General features: G+C 36.0%; 1 protein-coding gene across 14 annotated transcripts in view; it reads right to left on the bottom strand.

Moving 5' to 3' along the window:
• Window positions 1-18,237, bottom strand: part of Mast4 (microtubule associated serine/threonine kinase family member 4) — a 541,638-nt gene that overhangs the window by 35,533 nt on the left and 487,868 nt on the right. For all 14 annotated transcript variants that reach the window (XM_063258271.1, XM_063258276.1, XM_063258273.1 and 11 more), the window contains 6 exons: window positions 17,079-17,180; window positions 14,557-14,689; window positions 11,050-11,117; window positions 8,875-8,960; window positions 2,422-2,630; window positions 1,124-1,262 (listed from right to left, as the gene is read on the bottom strand). In XM_063258271.1, coding sequence (XP_063114341.1) covers window positions 1,124-1,262; window positions 2,422-2,630; window positions 8,875-8,960; window positions 11,050-11,117; window positions 14,557-14,689; window positions 17,079-17,180 — 737 coding nt within the window. The remainder of the gene's footprint in view (window positions 1-1,123; window positions 1,263-2,421; window positions 2,631-8,874; window positions 8,961-11,049; window positions 11,118-14,556; window positions 14,690-17,078; window positions 17,181-18,237) is intronic.

Below are 18,237 nucleotides of genomic sequence, written 5' to 3'. Positions count from 1 at the left end.
TGTTTCAGATTTCAACTTCCAGCTCTAATATACATTTCTACTCAAACCCATAATCTATATTGCTTATACATGCAAATAATTTGCATGTGAATATTCAGAATGTTTCATTTTAAGCAAAAACAATTTAAACAGTATATACAGTATCATATGAAAAAACTAAAAAACTGAATAAAGGGACTTTAAAAGCAACAGGAAGGAAATATGCTAAATGTCTAATAGCTGTCTTTGGTAATATTATTGATGAAATTTTTTCATCTTGCTTCTCTTGTGCTTTCCAAATTTTCAGGAATGAGCATGAGTGAACTTTATCATAAAAATTTCAACATACTTAAACTCTTTACATATTAACATGTAATGTTTTTAAAGACAGCTCCCATTAGTGGAGAAGACATGAAATATTTAATAAATGGTGTCAAGATGAATGGGTAGTCATTTGGGGAAAAAAGATTCCATCTGTATCTCAGATCAGACACTAAAATGAACTTCACATAAATTAAAAATTAATAAACAGTGCAAGTAAAATAGAATATAATGTCAAGTGTATTATTTTGGAAGAGGGCAGGATTATCTGAGTATAACATCAAAGGCAGAAACTATGCAGAAAATAACCTGTGGGATTCTATGCTGCTATTCAAAAGTTTATAACCTAAAGCAGTTAAAATTAACTTAATTCTGGCTTTAGAGTCAGCTTATTCTCATAAATTGTTATTATAAGCATTATAACCTTTACAGAATTACATTAAAATTGCCACCATATACTGTTAAAATAACTTACGTTAGACATGACAGGAGAATTTTTTTCTTTTAAAAAGTGAAACAGAATAAAAGGATAGAAATGATACAGAATTTCAAAAAAATGGGAGGGATTGACACTAGTTAATACATTGCATATTATTAGAAGTAGTTGTTCAGGTTACAAAATCCAGGCACAAAAGTGATCAAACAATGACAGCACAAACTAACAGAGATTAGTAGTACAGTTATCTATCTAGCATACATACACATACAGTGGTGGAAGAATTTTAAAACATGCAAGTAGCATTGAAAGAATACATTTTCTAGAGACATAAGAAAGCTTAGTTATCGATGTAGAAGGAGACATATGTTTCATCACTGTACATACTTGTCTGGTTTCAAATCCCTATGTACAATTCCATAATTATGCAGATATTCCAAGGCCAAGACCGTCTCAGCAAAATACATTCGGGCCATATCAACAGGGAGAGGACCCATGTTCTTCATTAAGGTAGCACAGTCTCCTCCTGTGAAACAGAAGAAACAGATTTAGTAGCTATCACATCAATGAGGGTTAAGGTAATGATGTTTCTAATTAAGACATGGAGTGGAAACAACTGACTCAAAATGCAGTATTCATAACAGCAGAACTCTATTTTGAAGAACTACTAATTTTAGTATATACAGTGTTAAAAATTTATAAAGGAATTGAGCTAAAAAATTAACGACTAAAATTGTATCAGTATAACAGATGGATTGTTCAGTTAGGCTACCTGGAATTAAATCCTGTCTTTCTTTAGGCTTAGCACTTTAGGTAAAATAGTGATCTGGCTTGTCTTGGTTGCTTCACCTGTATTATCAGGGTAGCAATAGATTCATCCTTTACAGAATTGTGAGATAATCTATATTAACAAGCTAGGATACCACCCAACATGTACCAATGCATGCTAAATGTTATCTTCAGAATACAGGTTTAACTAAATCTACTGTGTGTATGAGTTTATTGTTTTGGGATTCTGTTCAAACAATGACAAGAGCTTAAACTAGATGCTCCAAAAATTGTTTTGGCCTCTGCTGATGTATTCATTTTATTAACTTCATGTCAACAAGTCATGGCCACTCAAAAGTCTCAAAAATTTAAAGGAAAAGAGAAACAAGATTACTTGGTACATTTAAAAAAGATCACAAAAACCATTTTTTACAAGGAAAAATAAAACTCCCTCAAAATCAAGCAGTCTTGGCTATAGTTTTTCTTTTTAATGTCTTTCCTGTCCCTAACACATTTTTAAATTCATAGTCTAGACTAAAAAGAATACATTTTTAATTCAAGAAGACCCAGAGCAATGAATGCCTTTATGATATATGATAAAATAAGAAGGAAATACTGCATCACCTATATTCCAGCTTTCATGACCAACTGAAAGGAGGTAGTTAGGATTAAAAGCTACTTAAAAAAGAAAAACAACATTTTTTCCAAATAGCACTGATTTCCCTTTGTTATAGTAGAGTAGGCACTTTATGAGCAATTATCAGAAGATAATAACTGGGATTACAGCCATCTTATTGCCTGGCTCCAGGTCTTATGTGGATACAGCCATTTGTGTGGCATAAACACAGCTCCAAGAACACAAATGAGCAGGGAGTGGCTGCGTACAGGTGTTCTGTTCTCAGTCAGCAGCTACTCACCCTCCACGTATTCCATGACCATGCACAAATGGCGCCTTGTTTCAAAGGAGCAATACATGCTGACGACAAAGGGGTTTTCTGCAAAAGTCAGGATATCCCGCTCCACAAAAGCCTGCTGGATCTGGTTTCGAAGGATGAGGTTCTGTTTATTAATTTTCTTCATGGCAAATCTCTGCCTCGATTCCTTATGCCGAACAAAATAGACTGCCCTGAAAATAGCACAAGTATTGGGGTTCACAGGAGGATGTTTGGGGGATACACCAAATCATGTGCTCATCTGCTTTTCTAAAGTTTGTGAGGCAGCAGGAATTCAGCTCACACAAGCTATGCAGGCAACTAGAAACAACTGCTTCTAAGGCCAAAGTGTTGGCTACACTGATTTGTTTATTTTTTTAGAAAAGTCTTATCCACAGCATCAAACTCATCTTCATTGCTGAAGAAAAGAGATGGGTATTCCCCAGAGTAACCTATTTTCCAAGATCTAGCTGATGCTTTCAGTTTTTCCACCAACAAAAACCAAGTCCAATATATAAATCAGAACTGGGAAGAATTAACCAAATTACATACAGATCACAGTCAAGGTCCTTGCTAGCATTAGACATATGTTAGGCACTTTTCCTTGACTGACTAAAGCAATAATTTTCTAAATGATACCCTTGGAATCTGCAAAAAGGACCAGAGCTTTTTAAAGTATCGGGTTTCCAGTTGAAAGTAATTTACTTCCCATGAAATATCCAGATAAATGAAAAGAGATGATTTCTGTAACAAAGAGTAGCATATTTCAGCATGTGTTACTCCCATGCCTGTTACAAAGGGAAATGCCTATTTGCTACAAAAAGAGGACCTGCCACAGAGCTGTACTACAGCTCCTTCCACCCATGGCCACAGTGTCAGGCAACTGGATTGTGTAAAATGACCAGAACGGGCTGGACCACTTCTGTGCCACAGCCTTTCCCAGATCCTCTCTAGAGCAAGACACTGGCCTCCCTGAGGTATAGGATGAGAAAGAATTCAGAGTAGTCTTAGACAACAAAGGGAAATAATGAGTAACAAGAAACTGTGTTGGGAGGGACTTCTTTTTTACAAGTTGCTCCTCACTTGTCTTTATTTATCATGGGAGGGAGGATCTGAACTCTCTAGGAAGGAAATGATCCAATAAATAGTTTACCTCGAGTCACCATACGTCAGCCAAAGACAATAAATGATTAAGTAACAATTTCCATAAAAAGCCATCAGTCACAGTAAAAACTATCTAGGGACCTGCCTTGTAAAGCAAGGGCGTATGTGATCCGAGATGAGTTTCTGCCAGTTATTTCATTGTCCCTCGGCAGTCATAGTGAGGATGAGACACCACCGTGTCAGGGTGACCCATTGCCATGCATCCCAAGTATGGCCAATCCTGGTTTAATCAGTGTTAGCATTATTTTTCTTTAATTACTCCACTAGGTATTTTATATATATATATATATATATATATATATATATATATATATATATATAAAATCTTTTATTGCATTCATCTTTTGCTTTTGCTCACAAAAAGACACACTTATTTTTATCTCTGTTGAAACTTTTTTTTTAAAATTTTGGCTCTGTTTCCCCCATCATCCCATTTCTTTGGCTTTCTAGTTCTTCATTCGGTAAATAGTAAAGAGCTCCCTTAATCACAGTCCACAAGACCAACTCACTGGATGCTCTACTGATGTCATTTCCACTGCAAAACCCAATAACATGGGAGCCAGCAAGTTGGCACCCAGCATTTCAGCAGGGGCCAGTAGCTCTTTGCAGGCACCTGGATGCTGGGACTCCCATAGGCTGGATTTGTTCTCACACCTCTTCTGCTGATTGAATTTGATAAAAGATAACTAACCAATTTAAATAAATATTGAAATTAATGAAATATGAGTGTGAAATGATAAGCTCCACTGGCTATTAAAAAAATCCCCTAAAGGAATGTGTTAGAAAGTTTTGATAGATGAAAATTACTAAATAAAATTCCTATTCTAAATTACTACATTCAAAATGGTTAAGGTCCTTTCCTACTTCATCTTTAAAGAAGCTGAAACTGGAAATAATGCTTACACTGGCTGTCATGAATGTTCTTATATCCCCAAGCTCATAAATTTACATGTTTCTATTTAGGTTAAATTAAAATGTTAAGTATGTGTTATTAAATGCATTTAACTATCTTTTAAGTTAACTAACCAACTAGTAGTTCTTTCTGTATCAGATTAAAGACTCTTACTACTTTTCCCTTTTTCTAAATACTGATTGGATAAAATCAGAAGTCCACAGATAAATTACTTCTGATCACATAAGGCAGCAGGATGTCAACACAGATCACAAAGGGACACAGAAAGTAACTTTGCATCTCTTAAATACAAGGCACACATTGATCAACACACAATTCTCATTAGAAAGGACATCTGAAAGGGTAATCTATTTTTAATTAAGAATTCAAGATGTTAAAAAGAAAATGGCAACATCTTTCTACAATCACTTGCCTGTTCCTAAGAGTTAACCACACTGCAGCTTGCTTTCTAACTCTTCTATCAATATCTAATTTTAAGTGTAGTACTGAAGACCTTTAGATACATCTTGAGTTTCATGCTTAGACTATCATGAAGCTGCCATTTTGATTTTTAATCAAGCCTCCCCATTTCTCATATAAATTGCTCTACAGTATTTGGCAAGAACAATAGGAGCTGAAGGAAGAACAAAACTGTACAGGATTTTATGAAGAAGTAAAAGAGAAAGATGTAAGAGGCTCAATTTAGCCACCATGTTGATTAGGTCTCTCTGTGGTATGTATGAAACATGGCTTCCATCTGCAGTCTCACTTTTCTACTTACAGAATCTGATCTGATTTCCTGCTCTCTCTTGCTATTATGTGCTTAAAATAATCAGTTAATTTTAGGGAAACTGACCTGAACAAATTTAAGTTAACTCTATATGCGGCTTGAGAAATTCCTGCCTCAGGACATGTGCACATTATCTTGATCAAGTTGCAAAAGGCAACTGGCCTCCCCAAAGCAAATTTTCTATAGCTTGATTTTTTTTATTTTTTATTTTTTTTTTGGTGTATGTCAGTGGTTTCTCATATTTCTATACTGCTTTAGGAGTACTATTCTTCATTCTAGAATTTGTTTACTTAGTAATAATTATTGTATTTCAAATAGACCTTTCCTCCTTTTCCATAAGTCAGTGTTCTAGATCTCCTTAAGAATGAGATTTTGAGAAACAAGGAAAGAGAACGAGAGACAAAAAGAGACAAATGGGCAGTAGTTGACAGGTTATAAACTTGTTGGTGTCCTACCACTGCACTCATATTTCTCATATGGACTCATAATAATATGGCCTCATATTTCTTTGCTTTCTGGTCCCCAAGCATTGCTTGGAAAGAGTTGCTTCTGACTCTTCTTTCATTAATCTCCTTGGAAAACAGGAAACCCAAAGGTGCAAAGCAACATGACAGAATGCCACTAGGGGCCCTTATTCTCTGAGAGCCACTCATGCAAGCTGAGGTGTGGGGAGCTGGGAGAAATAAATCACAAACTGACCGCACCTAGGAGTCAATGAATCACATCTCCTGGGAGCAGTAATGTTTAGTGCGTATAAAATTATGCCAGCACTGAGAACTCAATGCATGAATCTGGAGCAGCAAAGAGCACCTGGGGGCCAGGGAGGAGTATGTGTGAGAGGGAAGCAGAGGAGAAAGGCAGTGGGGTGCATGTGAAGAGGGGCATTCCTCAACTTCAATACTGGCCTCTCTGACAACTCCCTGGCCCTTCACCAGTAAGAGAATCATGTGGATGGAGGTACAAAAGAAAATCAAAGTAGGAGAGAAATGTTGTATCTTTGCGTTTAGTGTTTTTACTTTTGAGAGTTTTATTCTTTCTCTTTTGAAAATATTTGAAGTTGTAATTTTAAAACTCGGGATATGCCCAATAGAAGGAGTAGGATTGTTACGCCTCAGCTAAGATGGCTAAGTTTTAACCAAAGGACAATACAGAGAGTAGGGAATCAGAGGTTTTGTGACACTGGCTCTGAACATCTCCTTCCCTGCACGCAGAGTAGAAGATTCCACTACCATTCAGGGCTTTTGTGAGAAGACCACACAGATAAACCAGCAGAGTGCCTGGTATACAAATGCCTTCTGAAAGGCTTGCTTGGCATGAAGTGATGCTTAACTTCCAGCCAGGGATCTGAAACATGGGCACAGAGAAGGAAATCTCATGTTTATCATAGTGGCATTATGCATGAACGATCAACAAGTCCGACGAGAAAAATGATTCCTTGTATTTGAGCAAGACAGGAAGCCCTTCCTAAAGAGAGGGTCAGTTCTGGAAACAATAATTCTAGAACAGCTGTGGACTTGGTGCCTCTTTCAGCCACCACCTGAAGGGTGAAACCGTGTTACGCAGATACCCAAGACAGCCGCTAGGAGCCCCGTTGTTCATCTGCCTTTCCTGGTATCCATTTGTTCAGCCAGTTCATATCAACCTAGGTGATGTGACAGAGGAAGCTCCATTCAAATTGCAAATTAAAAATAATTACAACATAGAGAAAATCTATCAGAAATGTAATGAGAGATTAAATCTGAGAAGAACAAATGGAAAAAAAAATTTTTGGCTGATCAGCAGAGCCTCCCAACAGGCAGTTTGTGAGCCCATTAATGACTTGGCCTGCATCCTGGGTGTTTACAGATTCACAGCTTGTTTAACTTCTTGTATATTCCCAACCATTCCCCAAAGTGTGATATACCTCGTCTACTATACAGTGGTTTAATTGCACTACAAATGAGTTTACTCAACCAATTAGAACTCCAAATACTGCTAAGATATATGCCCAAGATTTACAAAAGTGATACTTCCTAGATAGTTTTTTTTCCCAGAATCCCACTGCAGACAGAATTTACCAGTGTTAAATCCATGTACTTATTAAATAAATGCACAGATTTTTTTCCCTAATTAGTCTTAGGTCATCTCCAACTATACAAGGAACTAAAAAAAAACAAATAGTAATAAGCAAACAGAAACCATAGACAATAGCATGCTTGAACAATATTACTAGATACAAAGGTTTCAGTGAGGTCCTTGAAGGAACTAAAATATAAAACTGTAGTATCAGAAAGCATTTATAGGCTACAGTAAGAAATATGCCTTTTGACATAATTCTGAAAACAAAACAGTGAAGCCCAAGAAGGACTCACAAATACTTAAATTCTTCACTATGTTAATGGTATGGAAAACACTAGGGCTGAAAAAACAGAAATATCCCTTGTGGCATAACAAAAATTACTTTTATCTCCTCTGTTCCTATGTGTGATAAATGGCCATAAATGTCTCTGGAGTTATTTATTACTCTCCATTTACAGATGGAATTGGGATTAATACTTAATTAAACTGAAATACTTGGGCTGCCTAAATTTGATCAAGTCATATTTTTTTGCATTAATTACCCTTCTGAACTATTTATGAATAACTTAGGATCTCGTTGATACTGACCCTGATCACTGAGAAAGGGTATTGTGTATCTATCAAAATGGAACAAGATGACAGGAATTCAAAGATTCCCAACACTAATAATGTTTAAGGAGATAGAAATTTCATTTCTCTGATTTTATTTATTATGAATGTACTGAAGTATAACAATGTACCTCATAAATATGTAAAATTATGTCAATAAAATATGTAACATAAATTTTACATAAATATGTAAAATGTCAATTTTTCTTGAAACAAATATTTTGTATATTATATATTAAAAGGTAAAATAATTAAGGAAAAAGAAAATGACAATTTAGTACTTTCTCTGAGCCTAAATTAAGGTGGTATTTGAAAGAAAATTCTGTAGTGCATGTATGCAAATCTAGAAAATAAATTTCTAAAAAAAAGAAAATAAATTTCTAGCTTACAGAAAAACAAAATGGATAAAAGGCACTACATTTCAGGATAGGGTTCAATTATTAAAATCTTATTTTAACATAAAGACTAACAAAAAATAAAAATGTAGCTCTGAATTTTTAAATAGTCTTATGTCTTATTTTCTTACAAAGTTGCTTAATGGTCAGATAGGAAGTACAGGTTAATAGTATGTGTGCATTTGTGTGTGTACATGCGGTATAAAATTACACATACAAACACACCTCAGGAGTCAGGTACTTGTGAACCCAATAGGATAGAACAAAGGAATAAAAATAGGAATACATAATTCTTTTTACTTTATACAATCTTTCTCTCCAATCTTCTAAAACAACCCCTAGGTTCCTTGCTGGGTTTTCTACCATTTTATTCAAGAAGAAATATTTTGGCAGCATATTACACCCATCAAAGAAAGAGCAGTGATCTACAAAGTTCTTACATGATGTCTACTTGGCATAAAATAAACAGAAAGAATAAATCTATTACTCAACATGTTAAAATAGAAGAGAGCTTTTCCTGAATTACTCACCCGTAGGCTCCATTGCTAATCAATTTAATCGTTTCAAAATCACTTTCTCGAGGTTTCCTTCGAAGTTTCAGGGAAGCATTAGAGCTCTTGGGAACAAAACATAAAAGTTCAAAAGTTCAGAATTTGAGAAAATTATATTAATGGCCAAATAGACCATACTTGTGGAGTACTCTAGCGCAAGGAAACTGGGACAGTCTCAAAGATCAATGGCCACAGCAGTGCTGAGCTTCTGCATCTAACCAAGGGTTAAATGCACTCGGATCTTTGACATTTCCTCATTTTATTTTTCCTCTGTAAATCACTCTGGTTCCCTCTCATCCTAGTCTCATAACAATCTGTGATTTAAGTCCAAAATGCCAAACTCTCCCCTGGTTTAATCAGCAGAAGACAATGCATGGCTGCTCCTGGGGCTGGTGGAGGATGTGGTCTCCCTACCTCTGATTAGCGTATGTCTATTTCATGCCTGCGGTCAGGTTTGTTAGGAAGAAGGAGTGGGCCAAAAGGGAACACTTGGATGTGGAATGCCTGCCTTTCTTTACTTCCATACCAGAAGTCATTAAAAAATCAATATGCTTAAAATATCAATATTTTAAATGACAGTATCTAAAACGTTCAGCTCAAAGAACAAGAATAAACACAGTGCTCTTAATAAAATTCACCTCATGCCTCATTTACATTAACAGTGACAGGGGTCAACAGCCTCTCTGTTGCCCTCGGCAGAGTCCAGTGTTCCTAGCCCCAGGCTTTGGAAGAATCACAGGACTCCACTTAGTCTTGGAGGCTGTCAACCCACTTGTCCTGTGAAGACCTGACACCCATCTTCCTACCACCTCTTTGCTTGAGCTCCCTTGCTATCTTGAGGGACTGCAATGTCTGCAAAGGTAACAGAACCAACTCTGGCCTCAGGGCTACCTGACTTTCTGAACTCTAGCAGTCCCGTCTCTCCTCTCTTCCCCTTGTCCTCTAACCATAAGACCTAGATTCGGTCATCATCTGGCTTCATCACAGGTAACAGTTCAGTACTGGGACCACTTACACATGCAGCCACTCTCAGTAGGACTGTTGTTCCGTGGCTTGGACTGCAAGGCCCATGAACTCTTCTCTATCTAATGGTTTCCTTTATATTCACTGATGATTTCTCTATCAGGCTGATCTTCACCAGAACTCCCCAGGTGTCAGAAGACAACAAATATACAATTGCCAGTATGATGACGACTCTTGGATGTTTCACAGGAACTTCGGTCTCAACAGTCAAAATTATGACAGTATTTTATAGAGGGGGGAAAACTAAAGTGTAGAGTATCTCCCCTGCCCCCTGGATCTAGTAAGACAGACGTACAGCCAGTTTTCAAATCTAGGCAATCTGAATCCACAGTCTAGACTCCCAGCCAATAGGCTAAACAGCCTGTGCCTGCTTTGTCACCCTCACCATACCCCTTCTTGGCTTCTCTTCTGGGGCTTACTATTTAGGTGTACAGCCCCAGGCAGGGTGCTACTACAGCTGCCTTCCCCAGGGACTCCTGTCTGTTCCCTGCACTCATCTGCTTTTCTTTAAGCCATGACTCTGCCTGGGTCATCCGCTTGTTTACTTCCTTGAATCCCATCTACACATGTACTTTAAAAAAAAAAGAAAGAAAGAAAAAAGAAAAACAAAACCTGGCACATGTGAGCAGCAGAGACCTAAGAATTCAGTTTCGACTCAAGCTCACCAGTCTCAATGGTCTCCCTTCCTCTTAGCAGTTAGAAGCACCTTGCATCTGGAATATTTCCCCCTTTTCATCCCAGTGATTTCTCACATGTATGCTCAAGTGCCACATCCTTGCAAAATCTTTGGGGACTACCGGACTAACACAAATCTCTTTATGATATGTGTTAGCAGCACATGGTCTTGTTTTCTTCAGATATCTTTCATTTTCTTTGTTACTATGCTTTGTCATGAATTCTTTTTTGTAAATTTCTGTTTCTCTTTGAGGGAAGCACTAAAATTGTATGCCTGGAGTCTGGAAGTTTTTTGAACACAGAAGCACAATAAATATTTCTAGATAAAGTAATTAATGTGGCAAAAACTCGTAAAGCTAATAAGCAGAAGAACCAACACTGGGGATTTTTTCCCCCTATCTTTATTTATTTATTTGTTTATTTAGCATTGGGTTTTTAACAAAAGAAGATACTTACACTCACTGACTCATCTGTTTCTGGTGTTTCTGCTGTCCCACTGTCATAGTTCCCCAACTGAGCCATTTCTAAATTTAAAAATTTTAAAAACAAAACTTAAGAAAAATATTGCAATTAGACAAAAGTACTGAGCTAAAATAAGGAAAAAATATTTCCTCCATTACAAAAGAAAATGAAAGGAAAAGAAATTTACTCTGTAATCCAATGTGCCCAAGGGAAAAGCTTACATCCAGGATGACAAGAACTAGCAACTCCAATTCTGAGCTTGTTCACTGCAGACCTTTCCCTGGAACTCCATTTCTTAGGAATACTGAGACACAGGAACTTTGGAGAAGGAACCTCTGCAGCATTTCACGGCTGACACAATTACTATTGCTTGCAAAGGATTTAGTGTGTTAATTCTGGTTACGGTCAGATATCCAAGAGATGCAAGGCTTCCAAGCACTGAAAGGCATAAGAGGTCCTTGGCAGTGACTTAGAAATGATTCTCAATCTGACCCAAGAAGTCCTTGTTTCATTCCTTCACGTCCACTGAGAGAGCTGAACTCAGAACCTGCAGTCTATCAGAGGCAGTCAGGGTGGTCAGGATGAGTGTGTAGATAAGAAAACTTGGAATACCACCACCATTGGCACTTACTAGCTGGGTAACTTTTTAACTTTGGGCTTTTTCCCTGTAGGATGGGAAAAGTACTTAGAGTAAAGGTTTTTATGAATATTATACACAATAATACATGTAAAGCTTTCAGCATGTTGATTAAGAAAAAATCAAGTGCTCATTAAATGTTGATTGTTATTTATTATTAATTACATTGTATAAAGTAGTCAGTTCTGGGCTGGATGCCACATGCTTGACAGTAGCTTAAGTACTATCTTGGTGGTCTACTTAACAGAAACAAAGGGTCTAATTGCCTACCACATTGGAATGCATCCTTCAGTTTATGTAAATAAATAAGAAAACCTAATTCATTTACTGTTTATTTTCATACTGCTTTTTAAAAATGGTTTTAGTTAAAAGTTCAATATTTTCAATAGCATTCAAATGTTTCAAAGTCAAACATGTATGCTAAAAAGTAAGTTTTTAGCTACATATTTGTATGTCTCTGAAATTATTTCTTAGATTCTTATTTCATATGTTCATGGTTTTATAAATACTAAAGAAATATTGAGGCAAAACAGTACTGGAGTGTTACTTTTTATTTATTTATTTTGGTACCAGGGCTCTAACTCATGACCTTGAGCTTGCTAGGTAGGTGCTTGTGCCACCAAGCTAAATCCCAGGCCCTTGGAGTGTTACTTTTAAGAAAAGATTTACAAACTCCAGATTCTGAAAAACTGGACATTGATACTATCTAACTTTCCCAGCTTACCTACAGGAGAAATTGTAGAATAAAAATGAACAGTGCAAATGATATATTTTGTTGGTACCATTCAAATGATGTCAATATCCAGTGTGCCTAGTACCTCAGATATGCAGGCTTTGAGATAAATTAAAACACTCAAGTTGAAGGCATCCTCAAGGAAAAGACAAATTTAATTTGTTGAAATAAAACAGCAGTCACAGCTTCACTTATTAAGTAATTGCTATATGAAACCATTACAGAGATGAACTCTTGTAATTCTCAAAATGACCACATAAAAAGTACTGTTATGATTCTGTTGTTGTTTGATTCAAGGAACTGAGACACAGCAAGGCTTATGACTTGTACAGTCAAGGTCAAGCTCTGGAGTAACCCTCAAAGGACAGACCTTAGATACATTCATCTAGGTATCTACAGGAGAGCGAAGCAAATAAGGTCAAAATGTGTCCTTGTTTATTAAAATTTCCGGGAGAAGTCATTGTAAATGCAAACAAATAGATTAAAGCTCAGGATGAATCACAAAAATTATGGAAGAGTTAAAAGAAAAAAGAAAAACCTCTCACTAAAAAGTTTACATTACTGAAGTGTCAAAGATCAGAATTACTTTAAACTCTTTATCAAGGCACACAGATAGGCCTCTCATTATTCTTCTACCACAGTTCAGCCCACTGTGATATTTACTGCCAGGTAAGAAAACTGTGAAGAACTAGCTTCTCTACAATTCAAGGGCTGACACAGCCTTAACCATAGGGGCGTGAAGAGTCACTATAATAGGCTTTGACAGCCTCCCCCACTCCAATTATTTTCATAAAAAAACAAATTAAAAGATGGTTCTGTTTTAAATAGAATTTCTGCTAAATAACTATTATCTGAGAAATACATATTATTTGTAAGCAGTGGGTAGTAATGGGATGGAACCAAGAGTCAGCTTTTGAAGCAGGAAGCTAAAGCATCATTTTGTAATGCCTGAAGAGATTTTTAAAACTCATCTAAATACCATTAAACGTCTGCCCTTTTTATTTCATTGATTTAAACCATTTCTGAAGACTCATGACTCCAAAAGGTAAAGATGGTAATTTAAAAGCCATAGGGGAAAATCTCTCCCCAGGGAACTTTTCAGAAAAGCAGCCACCAGTCTCTGATAAGTGATGAATCTGTTGTGGTATTGCTTTCAGTACAGTATAAATTTATCTGGCATTATCTCCCAGTAATGCATGCATCATTTCACTGGAAGCAAAGATAGGATGGCCGTAAGAGCAAACAAAGCAGGAAGAACAGGAGAGAGCAGAGAGAGCACAGCAGGCTCTCTGGCTTTCAACAGGAAAAATCCCAGTGTCAAGTTTACCTCCATCACAAACAACTGGGTAGGATAAATGCTGTTTGCAAAATCAATTTAATGAACCAGGAAGACAATTTTCCATTAAGGAACCAGTGTTTGTGTATGAGTGTTTTTAAGTGATTTATAACCTAAGTTTGGGATTATTATTTAATCCCAAACAATAATGAACAGGAAAAGATGGGGTAGGGGTTAGCAATATTAGATTTTTGGAAAATCACTAAGAAGATGCTTCCTAGTCTGTATAGTTAATAGAATTACACATTGTCTTATTTGAATCAACTATAAATCTTTCTATATGTTTTTTAAAATCATTCCCTTTTATCACTGCTCCTCTACCACTATTTTTTGTATTTCAAAGACATATCAAAAATACACATACCAACATTATACTGTTTAAAACAACCTTCATCTATTGTATTATTCCTAAATTAAAGTATCAATTTTAAATGAATAATAGGTTTTTAGTGATGCTTTCAAAATTAAAAGTACTCTCAGGAAGAGCCCAGCTGAACTTCTGCAAGAGAAAGAGTACTCCGAGGAAACTGAAATCCAAACCCTTCTGGGACAGCTGGAATTCTCAGCTGACACTGCTAGACCCAAGCCCTGTCCCCATTCTCAAACTGGGGCATGTTCTTTTCTTTCTCAGAACTCAACTTATGGTTGTTTCCTTCTAATCACAAGTAGTTCCCAAAAAGAAACTTTTCAATGGAGATAGCCAGAATTGGGGGGGGGGGGCAGACTGGCCACTAAGTCCTTCCAGGAGGCCCCGGTGCAGAGACAAATCAATAGTCAACCCAACCACGTACTCACCTTCTAGAGGGTCCTTGTTGAGCCCCAGTTGGCTGATGATGTATCTCGGTATGTCAGTTTTGATACCCTGTCCTTCTTTTGCATGGCCTTCTGCTGCTTCCAATAGGTAATAAAATTCTTCAGGATCAAATTCCTACCAAAGACAAACACAGATATAGTTCTCTAAGCCAAAATGGCCTGAGGTTTTATTACATAGATTCCACTTACAGTATAGTTGCTGTATATACATGATTGTAGGTTGTGCAGAAAGAAGGCTGGTAACGCTTTAAAATGTATACATAATTCTCACTTTGAAGCCTATTCATATTTTAAACCAATCAATACCATATGTAACTGCTACTTCAAATATAATGATCACTTCCAAGGTCCTTCTAATATAACTCTTCAGGTACTAGGTTCACTAAGGATCTCGATCTCATTGAGAAGAAACAAGTCTGGGGTGTAAGCTCAGTGGTAGAATACTTGCCTATACAAGGCCATGGATTCAATCCCAGTACCCCACACAACCAATGAAGGTCTGATTTGATTTGTATCTGTTTGTTTTGTGAGCTGCGGTCTGGCTATTTTGCCCAGGCTGGCAGTGAACTCCTGACTATATGCTTGTGCCACCCCTCCCAACTAGATAGGATTTTTATTATTTCCTTTATTTGTGGTACTAGGGATCAAATCAAGGGTTTGTGTCTCTCTAAAATGTGTGCTATAGATTGACATCTTGTAAATAATTAATTCCTTGAATTTTTTTGTATAAGCTTTCCCATTTTTTAAGGTGAAAAAAAGATATAGAATTTCAAAACAGGAAATAAATAATGCATGTTATTATGTAATATACTGCATGTTGTTATCTTCAAAGTAGTTGCTCAGGTTACAAGATATAGGCATGCATAATTTATCAACAATATAAGCACAAACCATTTTTTAAATGAACTAAATCTGTAGTACAACTATCTTAGCTATCTTTTGTGTGTACATTTTCCCCTTTCTTTCTCCTTTCACCCATCCGTTTGTTCCATTCTTCAGTTCCTTTCCTTTTCACAGCATCTATTATAGATTTTAGATCCATCTTTCTTTTTCAGTTTCTTACACTACACATGCAAGTCTGATTTATTTCACTTATGAGCATAGTCTCTAGTTGCATCCTTTTGCCTATAAAAGCCTAGAATTTATGCTTCTTTATAGGAGAGACACCTATGAGAACAGGGCTAAGTTTAAGGAAGTTTCCTCTTATACTCTGAAACTCGTTTCTACACTGAAAGCAATGTTTACAAACACACTTTTAAGTCCACTCGTTTATGTCTTCAAGGAGCTGTGTTTTTACTTTTTTTGCTCTGGTTATCAGTGATTATTATTAAAAACCCATTTCCTCTTTTAAGGCAAGATTTTCTCTTAGCCTATCACTGTTGTTCAGAAAAACAAGTTTTACTGATAACTGGTATTCTCTCCCAAATGAAACTCTTGCATAATTCAAAAGCTACATGGCAAAAGAAGCAACAAAAAATGTCTCCCAACTAGTTGTCTTGCCAGTCACCCAGTTCTCCCCAAATGCAGCCACAAGGGTAAAGGCATCCACTTTATCCTTCCAGAGAAACTTCAGGTCAAATGGTGCATTTGATTTTGTGATTCTAGGAGTCCTGCCATTGATGGAAATCTCACTCCCCACCTAATCCCTCAAGATCCTCCAGATTGTGTCTCATCAGGTATTGGTATATATTTATGAAACTATGAATATTTAAATATTATAGAACATCATAAATGTTAATTAAAATAAGACAATTGAAACACAACAACTATATTTATGTAGGTGTGTGTATGTGTGCGTAATGCCAAAAACTATATTGTACATGGAGTTGTAATTATTTTAATGGCTGGCTAGAACGTAAAAGTGAACTTCAATGCCACATTAACAGTTCCTTAAAATAATTATGTTCAAGGCTTCACATCTGTTTACAGTATAGGTTTAAAACTAAGTCAAAATTTCATAAAACAAAAATATTGCAATTGGAAATGGCCACTGGCCAAAAGTATATCAGTGCAAACATCTTTAAAAGTTTCATTCTTTCAGGTCTGGTTGAAAAAGGCTGACAACTAGTACTTATTTCTAAGATGCCCCATTTTAAAAATGCATAATATCTACAGATCACTATTTATTATATCACTGACTTTCCTCTCTCTGAATCTCAGCAATTCTGAAAATGGTAAAAACAGTAAGTGTTTTAAATTAGCTGTGACATAAAAAATTATACTGAGATAAGGTCAAGTGCATTGTTTTATGATCATCTTTTGAGTTTGACCACAATGTGATATGACTATCACTTAGTACAGTACCAGTCCTAAAATCCTTTCTTAAAATCAGAAAAGACAAGTCACATATGGGTGTCATCATAAACATTCACTAGTCGTAGATCCTCCTGACTCTTTCCATTTAGCACTGGTGGTTGAAGTTAAATGAAACGGGAGCATGCTGATTGTTGCTGCTTTCCCACAGTTAATAATAAATAATGTAGTCACATCTCAAGGCAACTCACCAAGCACTCTAATAGCCGAGCAGGGCGGGCAATGACAATTAGGATCTTTCGGACTAGCTGTTTAATAAATGCCAGTTCTCTACTTTCTGAACGATCATGAGCCTATGAAAAAGCAATGAAAAGAATAATGATACAGAGTCGCTCCACTAAATGGAAAAGAAAATCAGCAAAGCATGGTAATTAGATAATTGCAAATATTAAAAATTAAATGATTTAGAAAATACTCTTAAAAGATTGATAAGCGGCATTATTTCTTCATAGACACTATTAAATATCTACAAAATAGCTCTATTAGCTAAACTTTATTTGCAAAAGTTTTATTTACTATCTGTTAAAAATCAAATGTGAGGACTCTTGATGTGAACCATGAGCAAAGGAGACATCAAAATAGAGGCAGGAGGCAGCTGATCAAGAACTTGGATTTTTCCAGATATATCTAGAATATAATAATTAATATCTGAAATGTGTCAAGCAGCTAACACAGTGATGGGCTGCTTTTACTAACTAGTCATGTAACATCTTCATGAAAAGCAGTTCCCATATTCAATATTAGCCTATAAATTAGCTATTTTGTCACATGTGACAAGTGTGTAATAGTTATTTCAAACACTGACTAAAAATGTTTGTATTTGCATATACATGGGAATTACAATTTTGTACCTAGGCATTCAATTTAGTGAAACTGAACTGACTTAAAATATTTTAATATTTCATTATTTGTGTTGCCTAAATACAATAAATATTCTGCGAGCAAAGCTAAGTTTGTTAACAGTCATTGAAAATATTTAATGGTATTTTCTTAAAGAAATCTGATAAATTTATAGCAAGGCTGGCACAGGACAAAAGTTTTAGAATTTTTAATGTAAATTTCTAGGCAACCTACATTAGACAGTGTAAATTAGACTTCCTTAAATTTTAAGTTTTATCATTTACTATCTGCTAAAGATATTTAAAAAGTTATCAAAGTGATACTAATAGAATATAATATCACAGACACAGTAATGAGCAGTGATTCTTGAAGGTTCCTCAGTGTAAAACTCCATTGCCCCCATAAAATGAGCTAGTAGGAAAGATACATGGAAAATGATAGTAAGGTATCTATTTAATTTAAGCCATCAAATCAAAAGCGGTGTTCCAAAACACAAGTATAGGAAACGGA

The sequence above is a fragment of the Cavia porcellus genome, unplaced genomic scaffold (assembly GCF_034190915.1).
Source record: "Cavia porcellus strain 051 isolate PalLab524CR breed Dunkin Hartley unplaced genomic scaffold, mCavPor4.1 scaffold_11, whole genome shotgun sequence".
Lineage (NCBI taxonomy): Eukaryota > Metazoa > Chordata > Mammalia > Rodentia > Caviidae > Cavia > Cavia porcellus.
Note: the sequence above shows the minus strand (reverse complement) of the source record. Positions and strands in the feature narration are given on the sequence as shown.